The sequence below is a fragment of the Pituophis catenifer genome, unplaced genomic scaffold, assembly GCF_029215685.1.
Source record: "Pituophis catenifer annectens isolate HBS135680 unplaced genomic scaffold, rPitCat1.0.hap2 SCAF_3, whole genome shotgun sequence".
NCBI lineage: Eukaryota > Metazoa > Chordata > Lepidosauria > Squamata > Colubridae > Pituophis > Pituophis catenifer.
The window spans coordinates 192,420,155-192,444,554 of NW_027256883.1; the positions used below are offsets into that span (position 1 = coordinate 192,420,155).

Here is a 24,400-nt window from a genome sequence, read left to right on the forward strand (position 1 = left end):
CCAGGCACCACATAAATACTATGCATAATATAGCCCAAAGCACATACTCTGGTGGGAGAGAAGTTCCTGAGGATGGATTCCAGAATGAATCTGAAAGCTCGGATGACTAAACCTCCAGTCCCAGTGACCAATGCAGATTGGATCCTGCAAGACATATTAAGCCAAAGAAATATTTTATTTTTTACTTATTTAGTTTTCGCATTTTGAGCTACCCACCTCTCTTTATTTCATTTAAATGAAAAATATAGGTTCAGAAAAAGAATAGAAATAGCTAAAACTAATATATCACAAAACAATTTATTATATAGATTAGGGGTGTCACACTGGCGCAGGCCACGCCCGCCCCAGCTCCGCAAAGGAAAAAAGCATCACAATACGTCATGTAATGGTATGACATGGCAAGTTTGACACCCGTGATATAGATGGTTCTGAATTTAACAACTGGTTGCTTAGCAACTGTTCAAATTACAACAGACAACACCCTCCCCCCCCCCACCCCCAAGGCTACTTATGACCTGGATTCAAAATTCTGACCTGTGGTTTCACACGACCAAGATTTACGACCTTTTTTTTTTTTTTTGCTGAAAGCCCATGTTTATTTCCAGTTTCTGGCAAAAAAACCCACCCATAGCAGACAATGGATTTGCTTAATGACCAACATGTTCACTTAACTGCGGCGATTCACTGTGCAAAAAACGTTGTAAAATCAGATAACAACCTGCACGACTTAGGACCACAATTCTGGGCTCAGTTACATTCCTAACTCACAGACTACTTGTACGTCTTCATTCTTTTTTTTGTTTTTATAGACATTGTTCCTTTCATCACATCCACACAACTGCTTTATATATTGCTCTTTGTTCTATCCATCCATAACTTTCTACATCATCCCATGCCTCTCAAAGCACTTGCTGTTCCTTTATGTATGTTTTACAGTTAGTTCCTTATTCATTTTCTCTGTATGACCCAATCTCCTATATCACATTCATTCAGAATGCTACACAATTTTTCCTTCTATCTGATCTTCAGTTATTCATTGTAACCATTCCACTGGAATGTAACATGCAATCTTTATCATCTGTGGATTCTGGCTTTCATATGCATCCATGATAACTTATTGATACTTCATGACATATCTTTTCATTCTTTTGTTCATAATTAAATCTACACATTCACTTCCCTACAGATATTCTCACACAAGAGCAGACCGTTCAACTCAGTTACATTCTTTCCTCTTTTTCTTAGTTTCCAAGATATAAAACATATCTATTTTTTTCTTTAATGCATTAATTCTCTGCCCTTTTAGGCTTATTTCTTTTACATTGCATAATACAGCCTTCTATATGGCATGGATGTCACCAGATTGGCCCAGAGATACTTTGCTGTCCATTATCCCTTTGATTAATCAAGGCTTTCATGTCCTATCACCCATCTCCTCCCACTTATGACTGTATGATTGTAACCTTGTTGCAGTCCTTGGTATCCTTACGATTTACAGTTGCAAGAAAAAGTATGTGAACCCCTTGGGATTACGTGGAGTTTTGCATGAATTGGTCATAAAATGTGCTCTGAACTTCATCTAAGTCACTACAATAGAAAAACACAGTCTGCTTAAAATAATACTACACAAACATTAGATGTTGCCATGGTTTAATTGAATATAACATGTAAACATTCACAGTGCAGGGAGGAAAAAGTATGTGAGCCCCTAGCCTAATGACTTCTCCAAGAGCTAATTGGACCCAGGAGTGAGCCAACCTTGACTCCAATCAGTGTGATGATATTGGATGTGTGCTGACAGCTGTCCTGCCCTTTAAAAACACACACCTGTTTTGGGTTTACTGGTTTCAAGAAGCACTGTCTGATATGAACCATGCCTTGCAGAAAAGAGCTCTCAGAAGACCTACGATCAAGAATTGTTGATTTGCATGAAGCTGGAAAGGGTTACAAAAGTATCTCCAAAAGCCTTGATGTTCATGTGTCCACGGTAAAGCAGACTGTCTACAAATGGAGAAAGTTTAGCACTGTTGCTACTCTCCCTAGGCGTGGTCGTCCTGTAAAAATGACTGCAAGAGCACAGCGCAGAATGCTTCATGAGGTAAAGAAGAATCCTAGAGTGTCAGCTAAAGACCTACAGAAATCTCTGGCACATGCTAACATTTTTGTTGACACATCTACAGTAAGGAAAACATTAAACAAGAATGGAGTACAAGGGAGGACACCACGGAGGAAGCCATTGTTGTCCAAAAAAAAATATTGCAGCATGTTTGAAGTTTACAAAAGAGCACCTGGATGTTCCACAGCACTACTGGCAAAATATACTGTGGACAGATGAAACCAAAATTGAGTTGTTTGGGAAGAACACACAACACTATGTATGGAGAAAAAAAGGCACAGCACACCAACATCAAAACCTCATCCCCACTGTAAAACATGGCGGAGGGAGCATCATGGTTTGGGGCTGCTTTGCTGCCTCAAGGCCTGGACGGATTGTTGTCATTGATGGGAAAATGAATTCCAGAGTGTATCAATACATTTTGCAGGAAAACGTACAACCATCTGTCCGCCAATTGAAACTCCGCAGAGGATGGGTGATGCAACAGGACAATGACTCAAAGCGTACAAGTAATTAAAAAAAAAAAATGGCTTCAACAGCACGGAATACGCCTTCTGGAGTGGCCCAGTCAGAGTCCTGACCTCAACCTGATTGAAATGCTATGGCATGACCTTAAGAGAGCGATTCACACCAGACATCCCAAGAATATTGCTACACTAAAACAGTTTTGTGAAGAGGAGTGGTCCAAAATTACTCCAGATCGTTGTGCAGGTCTGATCTGCAACTGCAGGAAACGTTTGGTTGAGGTTATTGCTGCCAAAGGAGGACCAACCAGTTATTAAGTCCAAAGGTTCACATACTTTTTCCTCCCTGCACTGTGAATGTTTACATGTTATGTTCAATTAAACCATGGCAACATCTAATGTTTGTGTAGTATTATTTTAAGCAGACTGTGTTTTTCTATTGTTGTGACTTAGATGAAGTTCAGAGCACATTTTATGACCAATTCATGCAAAACTCCACGTAATCCCAAGGGGTTCACATACTTTTTCTTGCAACTGTATATTGATATTGACTGTTTCCTAATATGATTTGATTGCTTATTTGTTCTCTGTGACTATCATTAAGCGTTGTACCTTATGATTCTTGTATCTTCTTTTATGTACACTGAGAGTGTATACATCAAGACAAATTCCTTGTGTGTCCAATCACACTTGGCCAATAAAAAATTCTATTCTATTCTATTCTATTCTATTCTATTCTATTCTATTCTATTCTATTCTATTCTATTCTATTCTATTCTATTCTATTCTATTCTATTCTATTCTATTCTATTCTATTCTATTCTATTCTATTCTATTCTATTCTACTCTACTCTACTCTACTCTACTCTACTCTACTCTACTCTACTCTACTGTTTCCAAATAAGAGAAAGAAGATATTGACTAAGTTTTTAGATGTAATCATTTTCATGCCAGACTGCAGTGTTCCTAATCAAAACCAGGACAATATTGGTCTATTTTGGCACATTTTGGCCAGCATCGTGCAAGGATAATGAAAGTTCAGTTTTACTCCAAGGATGCTCCAGCTAATCTATCCAAGATAGAATCAAGATTACAACTATGTTGTAAGCCAATATACTTTTGCCCACATCCTATCAACTAGGAGGCATATGCTGTGTATACACACAACGCAAATATAGGATTATAAGTGAATACAATAGATGTTGTGTTGCTAAGTATAGGATTATAAAATACTGATAGCAGAGAATATTTGTAGCTCTTGGTTGAACTGCGGGGTTCTTTGTGCTCTCTGAGCTTGGTTGTTTTCTTGCCGATGTTTCATTACCAAACTAGGTAACATCATCAGCAACATTGATGTTTATTTCAGTACATAATAACTGTTAATATATATGTTTGTGTTTAAATGCCTCAATACTAGCTTTCCATAACTTTATTTCTAGGCATTAGATGGCTTCTTATTTGTAGTAAATAGGGACGGAAACATTGTATTTGTATCTGAAAATGTCACTCAGTATTTGCAATATAAACAAGAGGACCTGGTTAATACAAGTGTTTACAGTATCTTACATGAAGAAGATCGGAAAGATTTTCTAAAAAATTTACCCAAATCTGCAGGTAAGAAAGCTTTTCATAATCACTTGGTATGTCAAATGTGCAAAACTGACCTTTTCTAACAAAAATTAACTTTTATGTTTAACTTTAAACTACAGTATTAACTTTAAAGTACGTCTTTAAATTTTCATTCACGTTGTACCTTAATGTTCAGCAAAATTCAGTATTTAACCAAATTATATGTGGATCTTTGTAACTTCTTAAAAAAGATGGTTTATGTAATTTAAATTGTTATCCCATATATATATATATATATATATATATATATATATATATATATATTAATATTACACATACATACATACATACATACACACACACACACACACCCTTTTAGGGATATGTTCACAATTACACGGGAAGAAACCCGAAATATTAACTGTACACACATATATACCCGTGAAAACTTACATAGACAAATACACTGTATCTGTATATATATGTGTGTGTGTGTGTGTGTGTGTGTGTGTGTGTGTATACACACACACACAAAATATACATACAAACTACATACAAACACCCGCGAAAACCTTAGAAAACAAATATATATATATATATATATATATATATATATATATATATATATATATATATATATATATATATATATATATAAATGTATTAAGTGTTTTACCGAGACACCTGGTCTACTCCAACATGTGGGAGAGAGCATTCTGCTCTCTTTTGCCTTTCAGCTCCAACCCAGGAGCCCTCAAGCAGTTGCATCCACAACAAACCATATTTTATACCAAATATATTTTACTGATATCAGTAAAATATATTTGATATTTTATGTATGTGTATATGTGTACACACACACACACACACACACACACACACACACACACACATATTTTCTTAGCCCGCTTCACAGGGTTGTTGTGAGATTAGGGGATTCCTTCATGTAAAATGCCTTGAGCTGTTATAGAAAAACAAAGAATTGTTTTGGATATGTTTACAGCCTTGAGTTGTAAAAATAATGAAGGTGGGATATAAATAAATATGAATAAAGTTCATGTTGCAAACACTGATGGCTGATATTAGAAGACTCCTCTACCTTCTTCCACCCTTTAATATATTTATAGCAGATTTTGGTTTTTGCCTGCCTACTACATGATATTCCATGCATTAAATTAGTTTTTTTTTTCTTTTGTGGGTAATTCTTAGCAGTACATAAATGTTACATACAATAGCATGCCCTCCTCAGTTCTAAATAGCCAGTGTAGCTGGATAAATACAGATTTAAAGTCATCATTCTTTTTCCAACAACTTAATGAAAAGTTCTATTACTTTTTTTCTTAGTGAATGGGGTTTCTTGGACCAACGAAGCACCGAGACAGAAAAGTCACACGTTTAATTGTCGTATGATGGTGAAACCATTAAATGAACTTCTAGAAGATATAGGAAGCAGTCAGGAATTGCATCAAAGATTTGAAACCATGCAGTGTTTTGCTTTATCACAACCAAGAGCTATGCTAGAAGAAGGGGAAGGTAATGGCAAATCATCCACTTATTTAAATGTATTCCATTCATTTATACTGCAATATATCTCACATATTGAATGGCTAGAGTTTTACATTTTAAATATGTCATAAAATATTTTGTATTTCAGATTTGCAGTCCTGCATGATATGTGTCGCGCGTCGTATCTCTACAGTAGAGAGGGTATTTTCCCCAAACACAGAGAGCTTTGTTACTAGGCATGATCTGTCAGGTGAGAATTCTACTTGAAAAACCCATCAAATACATTGTTTAATGCAAACTATAGGAATAACATGGTTTATGTTACTAATTGCCCTCAAGCATATTATTTATTTATGAATTCATTGAATTTAGATGGCTGCCCATCTGACATACATGAGTCTGGGTGGCACACAACTTTAAATAAAAAGTGCAATTGCTAAAATAAGAAAAAATAAAAATAATAGGAGAGCTACTTTGGTGTAGTGGTTGGGCCATCAGTTAGAAAACAGGAAACAGTACATTTTAGTCCTATCTTAGGCACAAAGCTATGGTAGTTGGGTAGTGTTGGGCCAGTCACTCTCCCTTAAGCCTAGGAAAGAGGCAATGGTAAACCACTTCTGAAATTGTGCCAAAAAATCTAAAGCAACAATGAGGGTGAGGGCCAACCTAATCTTATAAAAGATGACGTTTCAGAGGGCAGGTGTGATGGCAGAAAAAGCACTTTTTCAGGGCCCTGCTAAGCACAAACCTCTTGGCCAACAGTACCGAAAATGTGCCTCCTGCTGGATTAGATTGAGACAACCACAGTGTGATGGTAAATATAAATAACCTGGCCCAAGTTATATAAGGCTTTAAAGGTAACTACCAGCATCTTGAATTGCACCCAGAAACAAACTGCTACCAATGCACATCACAGAGCAATGATGTCATATGTGCCAACTAACTGGCACCATTAACTGTCCTCACTGCTGCATTCTGCACAAGGCTGGAGCCTACAAGGAAATTATTATTTCAGAATATTTTTCTTGTAGTGCTTCTAGTTTGCAGTGTTTGCCTATTGTTTGAAATTGTTTGTTTCAAACCTTAAACGATTTAGGACTCATTGAAGGAACTGTCTGGTTATATGAACTAGTTCACCTAAGGCCCATAGGCAGATGATTTTGTTCTATATTGCTCCTAAATTATGGAATATATTTTCTCCAGAACTGCAACTCACCTCCAATCTTTTAGATTAATAAAAAGTATGAATAATTTTTATTCAATTGATATTCTCTACTTATTTTCAGTATTTTATTCAATTAAGATTCTGTGCTTTTGTTTTTTAATAACATTGTAATGGTTCAATAAATTCTATATTTCTATAGGTTCTACTAACACAGCATTCAGTTAATTAAGTATAAATATAACAAGGTAATTTCCAATAGTTTTTTTTTCTATTCGGCAGGTAAACTTGTCAACATAGATACAAATTCTTTAAGGTCTATGAGGCCAGGATTTGAAGATACAATCCGCCGTTGCATTCAGAGATTTTTATGCCAAAATGAAGGTCAGCCCTGGTCAAACAAGCGGCATTATCAGGAAGGTAAAATCTGGAATTTAAAGCCATTGAGGGATTAATTTTAAAAATAAAGGGGGGGGTATTTATTTTTGGGGCCAATTTAAAACAAATACAGTGAATTGTTGTCTTGGAAGTTCTAATTGGAGCATGTATTTTCATATAAAAACAACATATCAACTGATGTCCAATTATGTCAAGTATGAGAGAGAAATAAGCCTTTCTTCCAATCTTAATAGCAATAGCACTTAGACATATATACCTCTTCACAATGCTTTATAGCCCTCTCTAAGTGGTTTACAGAGTCAGCATATTGCCCCCAACAATCTGGGTCCTCATTTTACTCACCTCGGAAGGATGAAAGGCTGAGTCAACCTTGAGCCTGGTGAGATTTGAACTACCAAATTGCAGGTAGCCGGCAGGGAGCAGAAGTAGCCTGCACTCTAACCACTGCGCCACCACGGCTCTTAAGGGGATGACAAATTTAAGACGCCCTTTTAGATTTTAATTACTATCTTGCTGCCACTGAATTTCCTCACTGCTGTGAGATGATGCTTTGTTTTCATAAAATGGGAGGTGGCATATGGAAATAGTTTCTGCTTGCTTTAATAAAATCCTGACCTCTCCAATTCAGAGTCTCTATTTCTGCAGGTAATGATTATTACAATGAAACCTGGGCAAAATAGGATTAGCTCTGTTACCTTTAGACATTATACATTGCCATTTCCCCCACAATGTACAAATTCACACACAGAAGCTGTATAGATTTTGTTGTTATTGTTGTCTTTCATGTGTATGCATTTTAGGCAAAAGTTAGTAGACACCAAACTTGAACTTTGAAAATGTCTGTCTTACTTTGCAAGCCATTATTTGTGTAACATGAAATATAAACAGAAAGGTGCTCTTCTAACAAAAATCTGTTTTTCTTAACAGCTTACATGCAAGGCATTGCTGAAACACCACTCTACCGGTTCTCTTTAGCTGATGGAACAATAGTGACAGCACAAACAAAAAGTAAATTATTCCGAAATCCAGTTACCAATGACCGCCATGGGTTTATCTCTACCCACTTTCTTCAAAGGTAAAATTGCAATTACATTTTAGGATTTCCAAAGCTTAAACCTTCATTTAAATGCTTATTTGAGCAAAAATTGAGATATTAACATTGATATGTGACATGTTTGTATAGCCTGGCAACTATTTCAGATTCAGATAATGGTTTTCATGGAGTAAGACTGGTTTTCCCTTGTGTAAGCCAGGACAGGAAAACAAGATTACCAAATAAATCGTGCTAGAGAATTCACCATTTCTTTTTAACATATTGCCTGAATGGCAAAAAATGAGATAGTTATCTTATTTCAGAATACAACTCATGATTACTCTCATGCAGGTGGTTTTTACTGAACATTTCTACCCTTGAGTTATACCTTTGGCTGGAACCTAGTAGTTTGTTCAGCAATATGGATAGGTAACCAACTGATTTTGGTTTAAAAATTAGCAGCTGAATTTATGGGAAATAGTTTCGCTCCATGGCGAAATAAGTAATGTTACTTATTACCTTCCCAAGAAATTATTTTTTTGTTATGGTTTTGCTTAAAGATAATAAAATGGTAATTCTATGTGCTATTTAAACGAGCATAAATAAATGTTGGGGCTTCTGCAGTATCTGAGGCTCAGCTGGAGCTAATCTCAAGAGGATAGGAATGAAGAAGAAAAGGTGCTTACTTTTCTTCCTTAACCATTTTTTGGAAACAGAACTCCCTGAAATTACTGGCTTTGGTAATATGTCATTTGTGGCATAGAGTATAATCAGGGTTTGGTTTTAGTGGAACTAATTGAAGTGACAGTTTGTAGTTTAGGGTTTGTGTGGGGAAAAAAGGGTGACGAAGACTCTTCCTTAATAATAGTTCCTAATAATAGTATATGTTTTATGGTTCAAGAGCTTGCTTTAGTTTGGCAATATTTCTCTCTATAGGTGAGGAACAATAGGAGGAAACTGCTTAGAAGACTTTCTAATCATGTCTTTCTTAGTTTTTGGAGCCTGACAGATACCACCAAAGTATCTAAATAGGTTACAGGTAGTTCTCCGATAACAATGGCAATTGGGACCGGAATTTCCATCACTAAGTGATGCAGTCATACAGAATGAGATCATATGCCTATATTGCTTAGTGAAGGCAATCCTGGCTGTCCCGGCTGCTGTTGTAATCTGAGGACTACATGGCTCATTAGGTGAATCTTAAGAGGTGGGAACCCAGGCAAGCAGACTGGCAAGTAAGACTAATAGGAGGGCACAGGCAGTGAAAGCCAGTGAGGCAGGCAGGTGCTAGAGAGTATGGGTGATAGATCTTTTTCCATTAAAAAAATTAATCACATTAATTATTTATTAGTTGCAATTAGTTTTTTACTGAATTAATACCAGTATGTTTGTCCTTTTCTATTATATTTTCTTAACAATGTTTTAATTAAACAGATTAAAGAATAAATAATGGTGAAAAACAATCCATTATCTTTTGCACCAAGTAGTAACTACTAACCATAACAACCTTCCCCCTGCCGGCAGGATCATTCTAATCACATCAGAATCCCTCCCCCCAAAGCATTGTAATGATTATGATCATTTAATCAAATTTCATTTTTAAAAAAGGACAGGAAAGAAGCTGGTCAATTTTTGGGAATTACGCCATGATTTTTCAAATCTTTTTTTTTTATTAATCTTGAGATATTGAATTATATTGTGTGTAAGTATATTTTTCTTCTGTGTGTTTAATGTAACACAATTAAAAAGTGGATTTGGAGCCTGAGTTTATTGTATTCGTTTGTTCAACTTTTCAGAGAACAAAATGGATATCGACCAAATCCCAATACAATGGGACAGAACATAAGAGCTTCTACAACTATGAGCACCAATTCATGTAGCGGTGTTATGAATATGATGCCTGGGCAAAACGTACCTCTTCAAAACAGAAACTATGCCATGGGAGATCCCAACATAATGGGGCAGATGAGTGGTGCTAGGTATGGAGGTCCAGGAAATATGGGATCAATGAACTCTGGCCAAGGAATGCAGTCTTTTCCTTATCAAAATAATTATGGATTAAATATCAGTAGCCCACCACATGGCAGCCCAAGCTTGAATGCCACTCAACCGAATATAATGATATCACCTAGGAATCGTGGGAGTCCAAAAGTGAATTCACACCAGTTTTCTCCTGTACCAGGTAAAGGTGGCTTTCTAAGTAATATTACATTTCAATATAAATATCCATTTATTTACAGAAGATTACTTTTTTATTTGGATTTATAACCTGGTCTTTAAAAATATTCCCTGAAATGTATTGAAGCATAAACCTTGAGTCAGTTTGGTCAAATTAATTATATCATTATTCTGTTGTGAGAAAGATCGCACGAAAAATAGTTCTGCTTTGTTTTCCTCCCCCTCCCAAGACATTTCAGATATTTATGAACTATTTTTTTTAAATTAAACTATGAACTATTTTTATAGGTGTACACTCTCCAATGGGACCGGTCAGCAATTCCAGCAGCAACAATTTTTCAAGCAGCTCACTTAGTGCTCTTCAGGCCATTAGTGAGGGAGTTGGAACAACTCTCCTATCCACACTTTCTTCACCGGGTCCTAAACTGGACAATTCTCCAAATATGAATGCTCCTCCTCCACAAAGCAAAATGGGGAGCCAGGATTCAAAAAGCCCCCCTGGCATGTTTTGTGAACAGAATCAAGTGGAGAGCTCTATGTGCCAGTCAAACAGCAGGGACTCAAACAGTAATAAAGATAGCAAAGAGGAGAGCCTTGAAGGTGCTGATCAGAGGGGACCAGCTGAAAGCAAAGGACATAAAAAGCTTCTTCAATTGCTAACATGTTCCTCAGAGGAGAGAGGGCATCCAACACTTTCAAATTCACCCTTGGACTCCAGCTGCAAAGAATCTTCTAACAATGCTACAAGCCCTTCATCTGGTGTTTCGTCTTCTACATCGGGAGGAGTTTCTTCATCAAACATGCAAGAGAAGCATAAGATTTTACATAAGTTGCTACGAAATGGTAATTCTCCAGCAGAAGTAGCAAAAATCACAGCGGAAGCTACTGGGAAAGATCCATTTCATGATGCTAACACAGTTTCCTGTGGAGAAGTTGTGAAACAGGAACAAATGAGTCCTAAAAAGAAAGAGAATCATGCCCTGCTTAGATACCTGCTTGATAAGGATGATGGAAAAGAGCCACTTTTAAAAGACATTAAACCTAAAATTGAGACTCTGGATACCAAGATGGGACAGTGTTGTAGTTCGGCCATACCTACATCAAGTAATGAAAAGGAGATGAAAATAAAGACAGAACCCACAGAAGAGGTAAGAGTATAAGTATTCAAGTGTTAAGCAGAATTTCCATTAAAAGAATATTTACTCTTAGTTTCATTCCACAAGCTTATTTGACAAGCAGGGTTTGTTTAAAAATTCCAACAGTCCACAAACAAGTAAAACCCCAGAGGGAGTTGTCTTACATTGTTCATAACTTAGTTATATAATAGCAATTGCCTTTTGTTTTAGATTTTTACATGGCTAGTTCTGGGTGAGACCAATTCTGAAGAGGTATTCCTTTCTGTAGGAGAAAAGCTGGAATACCTTTTTTATTTTATTTTTTTATTATTTATTTATTTGTCAAATACGTATAAGATAACAGAAATAAGTATAAACATGATTATGAATACAGGATAAAGTTATGAATAAATGGGGACAGTAGGACAGGGACGGTAGGCACATTGGTGCACTTATGCATGCCCCTTACAGACCTCTTAGGAATGGGGTGAGGTCAACAGTAGACAGTCTAAGGTTAAAGTTATGGGGGTTTGGGGAAGAAACCACAGAGTCAGGTAGTGCATTCCAGGCATTGACCACACTGTTGCTGAAGTCGTATTTTCTGCAATCAAGTTCGGAGCAGTTTACCTTAAGTTTGTATCTATTGTGTGCTCATGTATTATTGCGGTTGAAGCTGAACTAGTCATTAACAGGTAGGATGTTGTAGCTGATAATTTTGTGTACTACGCTTAGGTCAGATCGAAGGCGGCATAGTTCTAAGTTGTCTAATTCCAAGATTTCAAGCCTGGTGCATAAGGTACCATTTAAGTAGATTCCACCTATAATATTTAAAGAACTTAGAAATAGTTAATATTTTAAAAGATTGAATATTTTAATAAATATTTTAAAATTATTCCATTAGGTTAAATCAATGAAAGGATGAACTACTAAGCAATCACTTTCTTTTTTTCTAAATTGTCCTTTAAATGGGTTACGCCCTTTATATGGGCTTACTGAATAGTTGTTTTTATTCTTCCTAGACAGAAATGTACTCTGTGTTTATTTTGTCCATTTGTTTTTGTTGATTTAAAAGTTAATGCTAAATCTCAGAGGCATATGTTTTGAGTCCATATTAGCTTATAAAATCCGTTCTAGAAATTTTAAAAACTAAATTCATTATTTAAAATGTTTTGCAGATAAGTGGCAATTTGGTGGATAATTTAGATGCAATTTTGGGTGATCTAAATAGTGCAGATTTTTGCCATAATCCTATACCTACAAATGGAGTTAGTATGGGAAATAAGCTACCTCTATGCCAAGGAAATACACCAATGGGTAAGGAATTATTTGTGCTCTGATTTTATTTCACAAAATAGTTTATGTTTATAAATCAGTAAAATCAATATAGTCGTTCATTTTTATTGTTAGGTTTTTACCTTTTCCCCCCATATATTAGATTGTATTTTCTTGACCTTTATAGAATTGAACATGTAGCTGAAGAAGATATAGTTAATACAAAGTTTACAGAGAAGGAGAAATAATGTATTAATTTAATTTCACATTAGAATATTTTTCTAGAGCATTTCACTATATTTCTTTAATAATTTCTTTAATAATAATAATTGAATACACATACAGATAATATTTTTACAGATGATGCATTTACAATTCTATTTTAATTTTTCAATAGGTGTCAGAAGTCCCCAGTCTAGGCAAATCACCCGCCCTCCTTTCAACAGAGCCATATCTTTGGATAGTCCTATATCAGTGGATTCTGTCTCATCAGTGAGAAGTGCTAGTTCATATTCATTGTTACAGAAGCAAAATATGATGGCTGAGAGACCAAGAATGATTGAAAATCAAGAAAATTTTGGAGCCAATATGGGTTTGTTTGTAATTCCCTCCTTTACCTTAATTAGGACCCCAAAATTATAATAAACTATATCTGTATGATCAAAAGATGATTTGCAATCGTCCAACAAACAATTATTGTAAACAGTAGATTGGTCTGGTTTGCAAATTTGAAGTTTGAAATCACAAATGTCTGACATGACTGTTCTGTACTTTAGCACCTAGAACATTTGATGCATAGATGCAGAGTGGATAAAAAAGTGAAATAGAAAATCAGTTCTGAAAGATGGATTCCATACGTTTGAAGCTCTCCTCTTGCATTTTAAACAATTGCAACTACTGTGTTTTCCCAAAAATAAGACCTCCCCTGAAAATAAACCAACCCCCGAAAATAAGACCTTCCCTGAAAATAAGATCTCCCCAAAAATATTTAAAAGCATGTGCAGCCAGTCTGGTTAGGGTTAGGGAGACAGAGCTGGAAATCAGGTAAGATGGCAAGAGGAGCCCCCTCTTTGCTCCACGTGCCCCAAAATAATAAAACTTCCCCCAAAATAAGGCCAAGCGCTTATTTTAGGGTTCAAAAAGTATAAGACACGGTCTTATTTTCGGGGAAACACGGTATGAATCACAATTTAGGATATTTGAAATGCCATCCCCACTTAAAAAAGTTTTTAAGTTTGCAGAAATCTCTGCATATCTCACAAAATGTTTCTACACAAGAGTTTCCTGACTTTAATATGTTGTTACTGGTAGTACAGTTGGAATCCAGAGGCAGAAAAGCCTCTGTGTAGTCATTCTCAAATCTGAGATTTCAGTAAATTGTAGTTCCAGCATGTACCGGGTTGGGTGGGGGGAGAAATACCTTAATATGTGGAATACTTTCAGTTTTGACCTAGAATTATAATCTGAATGTGAGGAGCAGCAGAAATGCCTGCTATAATTAAATGAAATGCATTCTGTATTTTTCAGTAATGAAAGTAAAATGTTTTAAATATGTTAATTCTTCCAGGGATCTGTAACAGAAATGTTTCCATGAATCAGCATTCGGCAAGTGATTGGAGTCTACAAAATCCAAAACTGAATAGGATGGAGCCTACAGCTTCTGGTTCAATGGCAAGGGCTGGGTCAGACTGCAGCTCTTCTCTTGCCCGGTCTTCCATGGGAGGATCCATGCCTGGTTTGCCCATGAGGTCAAATAGTATTCCTGGCACCAGATCAATGCTCCAACAGGAAATGATCCATATGAGTGAGTGATTACAATTGTTATTTACTGAAACCTTAGTATTTCAGATCTTGGGCATAGCCTTACGCCCCTTCTTTTTCTTTCCCTTTCATATTTTTCCCAGCTATTAATATTAAAATACATATTTTTATACTTTACTGTGGACCTTATTACTCATTTCTGTTTGGATAAGACTTTGAGGCTTGTTATGATTCAGATCTAAATCAATTTGTGCATGAAACATGCTGCCATAATAATAAATCTTGTACTGTTCCATGTTCAAAGGAATAAAGCTTAATTATTTATTAATCACTATAGTGCTATTTTTAACATTGAAAAATTGCTGTTCAATATTTGTTGCTTCTGCAAATGAAAAAAAATGTGTATTTTGTTTCCTTTTTTAATAGGGTCAAATGAGATTAATGTAGGAATGGGAGGAAATCCTTATGCACATCCAGGACCATCTAATCAGCCAAATGTATGGCCTGACAGCATAGTCTCCATGGAACAAGCAGCTCAAGGTTTGCAAGACAGGTAATAATTACTAGTTAGCTGATAATTTTATTGTTTGGTCACAGTCAAATAAGAAAAATATTTTGTTCAAACCAAAAAACTTGCTTGTATGTTCTATTAATTTCAGATTGACTTTGACTATAACCACCTCTTCTGCATCAGTGTTTGGAGTTTTGAACCATCCTATGAAAGGCTGTCTGTGAAGTCTAATTAATATTATTTGGTGATTGACTGGATTGAATTCTCTTTACTATATCTTTACTGAGTATGAAAGTAATACCATTCGTTCATTGTGTTTTTTCTGGGTAGAAAACAGTATGATTTTCTGATGGAAAGTATCCCGTCCCAGTTCATTTCAATTTGCTAATACCTAAGATGCCAGTGTTTAATTGACTGATGCCTAATTGGGTAGTTAATTTCATCCTTCACCTGGCTGAGCTTTCCCATATTCATGCGTTTTTAACCTTTCATGTCCCAACTGTAATTCTGTCTTTGCCACTTTGTCTTTGAGTGCGCACTGGTAGCAGCGGGAGGCTCCGCCCACCCGCCCGGAAGCGTCGCGCGTGCCCATGAACAAACCGGTAGCAAACTAAATTGAAACCCACTACTGAACTAGATATCTAGAAAGCTTTTACCTAGCCGCATCATGCGCACAGTTAGTACTTTAAAAGATTCTCAGCTTTTCCTCTATGGTGCCATCTGAGCTGAGGGATCCATCATCTGGTCCTATGTGGTCAATCGTTTTATATATCCATCTAGGTTTTTTTTGGTAAAATGGGTTGGGGCCAGGTTATTTGAAGGACTGCCTCTCCCCAGTTACATCTACCCAGCTCACCAAAGCCAGAAGGCCAGGTATGTTTTGTGTCCTATCAGGGTAGCAGATCTAGTAGGAACCAGAAGAAGGCCTTCTCTGTGGCGGCTCCCTCCTTCTAAAATATCATTCTCTCTGAGATAAATTAACACCCCCCTCCCCCCGTTTTCCAAAAGGCTCTGAAGACATGGTTCTTTTGGTGGGCCTAAGGTCCCCAGATTGCCATGGAGCTGATCAAGAGGCTGGCATGATTGTGCTGGCTGCCACTTCAGAGGTGGGAATGGAGAGGATTAGAAGATTTTTATATTGCAGAATTTTAATGATGTAAGCCTCCCTTATATAAGATAGGAAACCAAATAAATGTTTTTAATAAATAAATAAAATACAGAAATGGTTTATCCTTGCTTTCTTTTGCTTTCATCTCCCATACCTTCCAGAAGTTGTCTCCCCCCAATGAAACAGCATAGCAGAATTTAGGGCAGCTAGCTAGCTAACAAGAATTAAAAGAGAATAATAAGAGAATAATAAGAACCTTGGTAGTACAGTGGTCTAAGGCACCCTGTTATTAAGCTGGTTATTAAGACCAGTTGCCTGCAATTACTGCAGGTTCGAATCTCGCCAAGGCTCAACGTTGACTCAGCCTTCCGTCTTTTCTAAGGTAGGTAAATTGAGGACCCAGTTGTGGGGGCAATAAGCTGACTTTGTATAAATATACAAAAGGATGAAGGCTATTGCTGAGCACATTGTAAGCCGCCCTGAGTCTCCAGAGAAGGGCGGCATATAAATCAAATTAAAAAAAAAAAAAAAGCATCAGATAGGAAGGAAAATGTTTGAAAGTATAGGACAGAGAAGAATATATTATTTTCTTTTGAAGTATAACACACCTACAATAAAATAAAATGGAATGAACAAAGCTACATTATGGTTCTATAAAGTTCAGCTTAAGTACATTTGTTATCCTGAGAAACACAGAAGGGCGTTATTAGTTTTTTTTAAGGGAATATGTTCAGTATGGTTGGCCTCAGAAAAGTTAAATTAAATCATAAGCATGAAAAAGAATCTTAAACGTGATTCAGTGAGACAACCGGATATGCCAATTTTGCATACATTTACAGTATAATACTTATGTTTGAATCAATGGGTTGGTTTAGAGAGACCTTTTTTCAAGATTCAGGATGACAAATTCTTGTATGTTGGTACCAGTGTCTTTACTCTCTTCATCTTAGATTTTTCCCAAGGACTTTTCAGAATTAATCTTAGCAGAGAAGTTCTTGCTTTCAGTATATAAGATCCTGCTCATTTTCAACATTTGTCTTTCCTAGGCAGTTGGTTAGAAATTCCTTGGATGACCTGTTATATAATACTCCAAATGTAGATGGGCAAAGTGATGAAAGAGCTCTACTAGATCAACTGCATGCATTGTTGAGCAATACTGATGTTACCAGCCTTGAAGAAATTGATAGAGCCTTAGGAATTCCTGATCTTGTAAACCAAGTAAGTAAATGATCCTCTTAAACTCTTATTTTTCGGCTAGATGAATATACTGTAAACCATAAGGATGCTACTGAATCAGTTCTAGCACAGTTCTTTTTCTGCATTATTATACTGTAGATACTTACAGATTGTTCTATGAGAATTGATTTGACATTGTATACACCTGTTACACCTCACCTTCTTCCCAAACAGAGCACAGTTCAAGTTCAGTTTATTGTTGCTCAGTGGGAATTTTTTTTCAGTTCTAAGTATACATTAAAAGGACATGGTTAATTAAGCTATTGATAACAATTGATACAAAATACTGCACAAGATACTGTAGTGCCACAATTAGAACCTGGAAAATCATAGTGAGAAAAACACTCCATTTAATAATTTAAGACAAATTCTTTCAACTAAAATTATTTTGCTCCTAGTACTTGCTCCAATGCTCCAGTATTTATTATACATAATTGTAATTAGGTATGCACATACTTTTTCTATATTAGCAAATGTGATGCTATAACATTTTACTAATTACTGATCTAAATGAATTATGGCAGATTGCCAGGTGATTACAAATACTGTTAATATAATTTTGAATGGAAGGAGTCGGTGGAGCTAAGGAATGAGATTTCTAGATTATGTTAGAAGATTATCTAATAATTTTCATAGAAGTGCCAGAAGAGACAGCAAGTTATGCCCTTCCTCCAATAGCCATTATCTCCAGGTGTGTGTATATATATATATATATATATATATATATGTTTTCTCAGGTTTTCGCGGGTGTTTGTATGTAGGTCTTTGGTTATTCGGGTCTTCTCCCACGTAAAATTGAAGGTTTCTTGGCAACGTTTCGACGAAGTCTCATTCGTCATCTTCAGGCTGGTGTTCTTGGCTTCGTGCTTCCAGGAGCAATTGCTCCTGGAAGCACGAAGCCGAGAACACCAGCCTGAAGATGACGAATGAGACTTCGTCGAAACGTTGCCAAGAAACCTTCAATTTTACGTGGGAGAAGACTCGAATAACCAAAGACCTACATATATATATATATATATATATATATATATATATATATATATATATATATATATATATATATATATTTATTTATTTATTTATTTATTTATTTATTTATTATATTTCTATACCGCCTTTCTCCCGTAGGACTCAAGGCGGTGTACAGTCAAGAAAAATATAGACACACAAACATCATAAAATTGCTAATTAAAATTGTTACTTAGTTTGGTCAATTAAATAAAACCCAGAATTAGATAACATTTAAAAAATCATTTGCATGTTTGTATGTTTAGCCCTGCCTGTTGGAACATCAGGGTCTTGAGGGCACGGCGGAAAGCACGGAGATCAGGGATATTCCGTATCTCCGGGGGCAGTTCATTCCAAAGGGTTGGAGCCCCCACAGAGAAGGCCCTCCCCCTGGGAGTCGCCAGTCGACATAATTTGACTGACGGTACCCTGAGTAGTCCCTCCCTGTGAGAACGAACTGGTCGGTGGGAGGCTATTGGTGGCAAAAGACGGTCTTGTAGGTACCCAGGTCCTAAGCCATGGAGCGCTTTAAAGGTGATAACTAACACCTTGAATCGCACCCGGAAGACCACCGGGAGCCAGTGCAGCTCGCGTAGGAGAGGTGTTACATGGGCGTAATGAGCTGCGCCCATAATCACCCGCGCGGCTACGTTCTGGACCAGTTGGAGCCTCCGGGTGCTTTTCAAGGGGAGCCCCATGTAGAGAGCATTACAGTAGTCCATACGGGAGGTAACTAGGGCATGAGTGACCGTGCGCAAGGCGTCCCGATCCAGAAAGGGACGCAACTGGCGGATCAGGCGAACCTGATAAAAGGCACCCCTGGCCACGGCCGTCAAATGATCTTCTAAAGATAACCGTGAATCCAGGAGGACACCCAAGTTGCGGGCCCTCTCTGTGGGGAGCAAGATCTCATCCCCTATTGTCAGTGATGGTACCAGCTGACTATACCGGGACGCCGGAAGCCACAGCCACTCGGTCTTGGAGGGGTTGAGTCTGAGCTTGTTTCTCCCCATCCAGATCCGCACGGCCTCCAGGCAACGGGACATCACAGCAAGGGCATCATTGGGGTGGTCTGGGGTGGAGATGTATAGCTGTGTGTCATCAGCATACTGATGAACACTCACCCCAAAACCACGGATGATCTCACCTAGCGGTTTTACATAAATGTTGAACAGAAGGGGTGAGAGGACTGACCCTTGCGGCACCCCACAAATAAGGTGCCTCGAGGTCGACCTCTGCCCCCCTGCCAACACAAACTGCGAACGGTCAGAGAGGAAGGAGGAGAACCACCGAAGAACAGTGCCCCCTATTCCTAACCCCTCCAGCCGGTGCAGTAAGATACCATGGTCGATGGTATCAAAAGCCGCTGAGAGATCTAATAGGACCAGGATAGAGGAGCAACCTCTGTCCCGAGCCCTCCAGAGATCATCCACCAATGCGACCAATGCCGTTTCTGTGCTGTATCGTGACCTGAAGCCCGACTGGAACGGATCCAGATAGACAACTTCATCCAGGTATCGGGGTAGTTGTCGCGCCACCACACTCTCAACAACCTTCGCAACAAAGCGAAGATTGGAGACTGGACGATAATTTGATAATATAGCCGGGTCCAGGGAAGGCTTCTTGAGGAGGGGCTTCACAACCGCCTCTTTCAAGGCGGCGGGAAAGACACCCTCACTCAGGGAAGCATTTATAATCCCCTGGAGCCAGCCTCGTGTAACCTCCCGGGAGGCCAGTACCAACCAGGAGGGACACGGGTCCAATAAACATGTGGCAGCGTTAAGCTTGCCCAGAATCCTGTCCACGTCCTCAGGAGCCACAGAGTCAAACTCTTCCCAGATAACGCTCTCAAGACCTGCCCCCGTCTCCTCCCCTGGATCTACCCAATCGGAGTCCAGGCCTTCCCGAATCTGAGCGACTTTATCATGCAGGAATTGTACAAAATCCTCAGCTCGACCCTTTAAGGGATCTTCCCGTACCCCCACCTGAAGTAGGGAGCGGGTCACCCTAAACAGCGCAGCTGGGCGGTTCTCTGCAGATGCAATAAGAGCGGAGAAGTAGCTAGACTTCGCCGCTCTTATCGCCACTAGGTAGATCTTAATATAAGATCTCACCTGTGTTCGGTCAGATTCAGATCGGCTTGTCCTCCAATCACTCTCCAGGCGTCTTTTCCGACGCTTCATCTCTCTCAGCTCCTCGGAAAACCAAGGAGCTAGACGAGATCGGCATCGGGTCAGAGGCCGCAAAGGCACGACGCGGTCCAAGGCCCCAGTAGCCGCCCTGTCCCAGGCGACCACCAGGTCCTCAGTCGAGTCGTGAGCCAGAGTCTCAGGAAATGGCCCAAGCTCCATCAGGAACCTTTCGGGGTCCATCAGGCGCCTGGGACGGAACCATTTGGTTGGTTCCGTCTCCCTGCGGTGGGTGGAAGTGACTTGAAAGTCCATGTGAAGGAGAGAATGATCAGACCATGACAAGGGCTTGATGTCTATATCCCCTATTCTTAGATCATTCAGCCACTGATCAGAGATAAAAATCAAGTCCAGAGTGTGATTCCCCAAGTGGGTGGGGCCTTGAACTACCTGGGTCAGGCCCATGGCCGTCATGGAAGCCATGAACTCCTGAGCCGTCTCCGACATCTCACCAGCAGATGGCAGGTTAAAATCCCCCATAACAATAAGTCTGGGGGTTTCCACCGCCACCCCGGCTATAATGTCGAGCAGCTCAGGCAGGACCGCTGTTACGTGGCAGGGAGCCAGGTACGCAATCAGTAGGCCCATCTGAATCCCCTGACCCCACTTCACAAGGAGGGACTCACATCCGGCTATCTGAGGAACAGTGGCCTCCCTCGGGCAAAGACTTTCTCTAAAGATTGCTGCCACTCCCCCACCCCTTCCCTGAGCCCTTGGCTGATGGAATGCACGGAAACCTGGCGGGCACATTTCCACAAGGGGAACTCCTCCCTCCTGGCCTAACCAGGTCTCCGTAATCCCTGCCAGGTCAGCACCCCCCTCTGAAATAAGATCATGAATGAGGGGGGCTTTATTTACCACTGACCTGGCATTACATAACATCAGCCGTAGACCCAGGGTCTGAGACTCTGAACAACCCGGGAAACGAGCAGTGCTTTGGGACTGAATAACCAAAGACCTACATACAAAGACCCGCGAAAACCTGAGAAAACATATATATATATATATATATATACACACACCTGGAGATAATGGCTATATCTATATATATATAGGTCTTTGGTTATTCCGGTCTTCTCCCACGTAAAATTGGAAGTGTCTTGGCGACGTTTCGACGAAGTCTCATTCGTCATCTTCAGGCTGGTGTTCTCGGCTTCGTGGAAGCTCCTGGAAGCACGAAGCCGAGAACACCAGCCTGAAGATGACGAATGAGACTTCGTCGAAACGTCGCCAAGACACTTCCAATTTTACGTGGGAGAAGACCCGAATAACCAAAGACCTACATACAAACACAGATATATATATCTCTTTCCCTCCTTCCCTCTCCATCTCCCTTCTCTCCCTCCCCCACCCTCATACACACACACACAGTAAAATTGTTCACCATGTGTCTATTAAAATATGTAATATATTATTGCAGAGAATGAACTAAGTTCCCTATTCTTTTGAAGGGACAAGCTTTGGAATCCAAACATGAAGCATTTCATGGCCAAGATTCTGCAGTCATGATTGACCAGAAGCCTCCAATATATGGACAACCCTACCATGGGCCAGGAGCAGGAATGCCTGGTGGTTTTAGTAGCAGCATTCAGGGCCAACAGGCAGCCTTTAATTCGATGATGAATCAGATGAATCAGCAGAACAATTTTCCAATGCAAGCCATGCATCCCAGAGCAAATGTTATGAGACCGCGAACCAATGCACCAAAGCAGCTCCGTATGCAACTCCAGCAGAGGCTTCAAGGACAGCAGGTAATATGTCCTGAAAAAGCAGGATTGTGCCAAAATGTAACATCTGTTTTTCCCCCCCTCCTATTGGAAGGTTTAATACCCATTGTAATGATTCAATCCTTTTATTTTATTTTATTTTTTATTTATTTATTTTTTATTTTGATTTATATGCTGCCCTTCTCCAGAGACTCAGGGCGGCTTACAATGCGTTAAGCTATAGCTTTCATACTTTTGTATATTTTATACAAAGTCAGCTTATTGCCCCCATAAACCGGGTCCTCATTTTACCTACCTTAGAAAGGATGGAAGGCTGAGTCAACCTTGAGCCTGGTGAGAATTGAACTCGCAGTAATTGCAGGCAGCTGGAAGCTAAATACTACCTTTAACAGTAGCATTAGTCTGCTAATCTTCATTGCTGTACTAATCTGCTTGATTGTTTGTCTGGTGTATTCCTTGCGTATCTGACTGCTGGAGAGGATGTTGGTTGCTGGAAAGGATTGTCAAAATCAACAAGAAAAAACTAAGAAAAACAAAAAAACAGGCCTTCCAGCAGCCAACTTTCAGATAGCAGGAATTAACACTAGACAAACAATCTAGTAGTAAGCAATACCCTAATCTAACGAGAAAACCACACCCCCACTAAATACTGGCAGGGCAAGCTACTATATATAAGCAGAGAGCAAACCCCCATTCACTAACAGAGGGTTTGGCAACCAGTTGTAAGTGCAAATGAGGTTGCCAAGAGGCAAGATCACAATCATTAGTCCATGCAGTGGCAATTTTGAGCACCGGTGATAAGTTGTTTCATTTAGCACCAACATAATTTTGGTTGCTGAACAAAATCGATTGTAATTCGAAGACTACATGTGTGATACATTTTTATATAGTTCTTTTACAATATATTGCTTCCTTTTTCTTAAGTTTTTGAATCAGGCTCGTCAAACACTTGATATGAAAATGGAAAATACCAATCCTGGTGGTGCATCGGTGATGAGACCTGTTCTACCTCCCCAGATGGGATCACAAGTGAGTCATTAAGGCCATTATCTTGGCCAACATGTGTTAGAAATAAGACTGTGCAAGGGTGTCCCCCTTCCTGCTTTACTTAGATTTTTGTTCCTCTCCATGTAATCATATTCTCATATTTTGTATTTGGACATTGGTATTTTTACTCTATCAGGTGTTGAAGTTTTAAATAAAAAGTTAAATGTTCTTCAGGTTGACCCTGAATCCTAGTACTTACATAGGCATATTTAGTTTTTAGTTTTTACCTTGTTTCCCCCGAAAATAAGACATCCCCTGATAATAAGCCCAATCAGGCTTTTGACTGCATGCGCTAAAATAAGCCTCCCCCCAAAATAAGCCCTTCCTGAAAATATTTAAACAGCAAGAGGAGCCCCAAAATAATAAGACCTCCCCGAAGATAAGGCCAAGCGCTTATTTCAGAGTTCAAAAAAATATAAGACTGGGTCTTATTTTCGGGGAAACACAGTAGTTTATAACAACACAGAAGTGGGACACTGCTCCAAGATGGTTGGATTTGTCAGTCAAGGCTCCAGCCCTGTTCAGAGGTTGGGCTAACCTAATACTGCTCTCTTCTGCATGGATTGTGTGATTTTGACTGCATATATAGAGCAGACAGACAATGAGTTGGAAATATTGTATACTAGATCATGATATGTGTTTTCACTGTAGAATTAATGTACATCTTCCATCGGAGTCTTAATTTATTAAATAAGTATTATGACAACACATTTAAGTATTTTTATGGTGAATGGCTTATTCCCTGTCCTCTTGTTTTGGTGTTAACAGCAAGGCTTCCTTAATGCTCAGATGGTGGCACAACGCAACAGGGAGTTAATAAGTCATCATCTCAGACAACAAAGAATGGCCATGATGATGCAGCAGCAACAGCAACAACCTCCAGCCTTCAGTCCTCCCCCGAATGTGACAGCCTCAGGAAATATCGATGGTGCTGTTACAGGTTCTCTGATGGCTCCTGTCCCACCCCAACAATTTCCGTACTCTTCAAATTATGGTATT

General features: G+C 38.8%; 1 protein-coding gene across 1 annotated transcript in view; it reads left to right on the forward strand.

Annotated features, from left to right (window-relative positions):
* NCOA3 (nuclear receptor coactivator 3) overlaps window positions 1-24,400 on the forward strand; it is a 105,056-nt gene that overhangs the window by 72,572 nt on the left and 8,084 nt on the right. Inside the window, exons 6-20 of the mRNA XM_070941720.1 lie at window positions 4,020-4,194; window positions 5,494-5,682; window positions 5,804-5,905; window positions 7,100-7,237; window positions 8,144-8,291; window positions 10,046-10,431; window positions 10,716-11,575; window positions 12,718-12,856; window positions 13,212-13,406; window positions 14,382-14,618; window positions 15,002-15,128; window positions 17,241-17,412; window positions 22,079-22,378; window positions 23,279-23,383; window positions 24,170-24,395. Coding sequence (XP_070797821.1) covers window positions 4,020-4,194; window positions 5,494-5,682; window positions 5,804-5,905; window positions 7,100-7,237; window positions 8,144-8,291; window positions 10,046-10,431; window positions 10,716-11,575; window positions 12,718-12,856; window positions 13,212-13,406; window positions 14,382-14,618; window positions 15,002-15,128; window positions 17,241-17,412; window positions 22,079-22,378; window positions 23,279-23,383; window positions 24,170-24,395 — 3,499 coding nt within the window. The remainder of the gene's footprint in view (window positions 1-4,019; window positions 4,195-5,493; window positions 5,683-5,803; window positions 5,906-7,099; window positions 7,238-8,143; window positions 8,292-10,045; window positions 10,432-10,715; window positions 11,576-12,717; window positions 12,857-13,211; window positions 13,407-14,381; window positions 14,619-15,001; window positions 15,129-17,240; window positions 17,413-22,078; window positions 22,379-23,278; window positions 23,384-24,169; window positions 24,396-24,400) is intronic.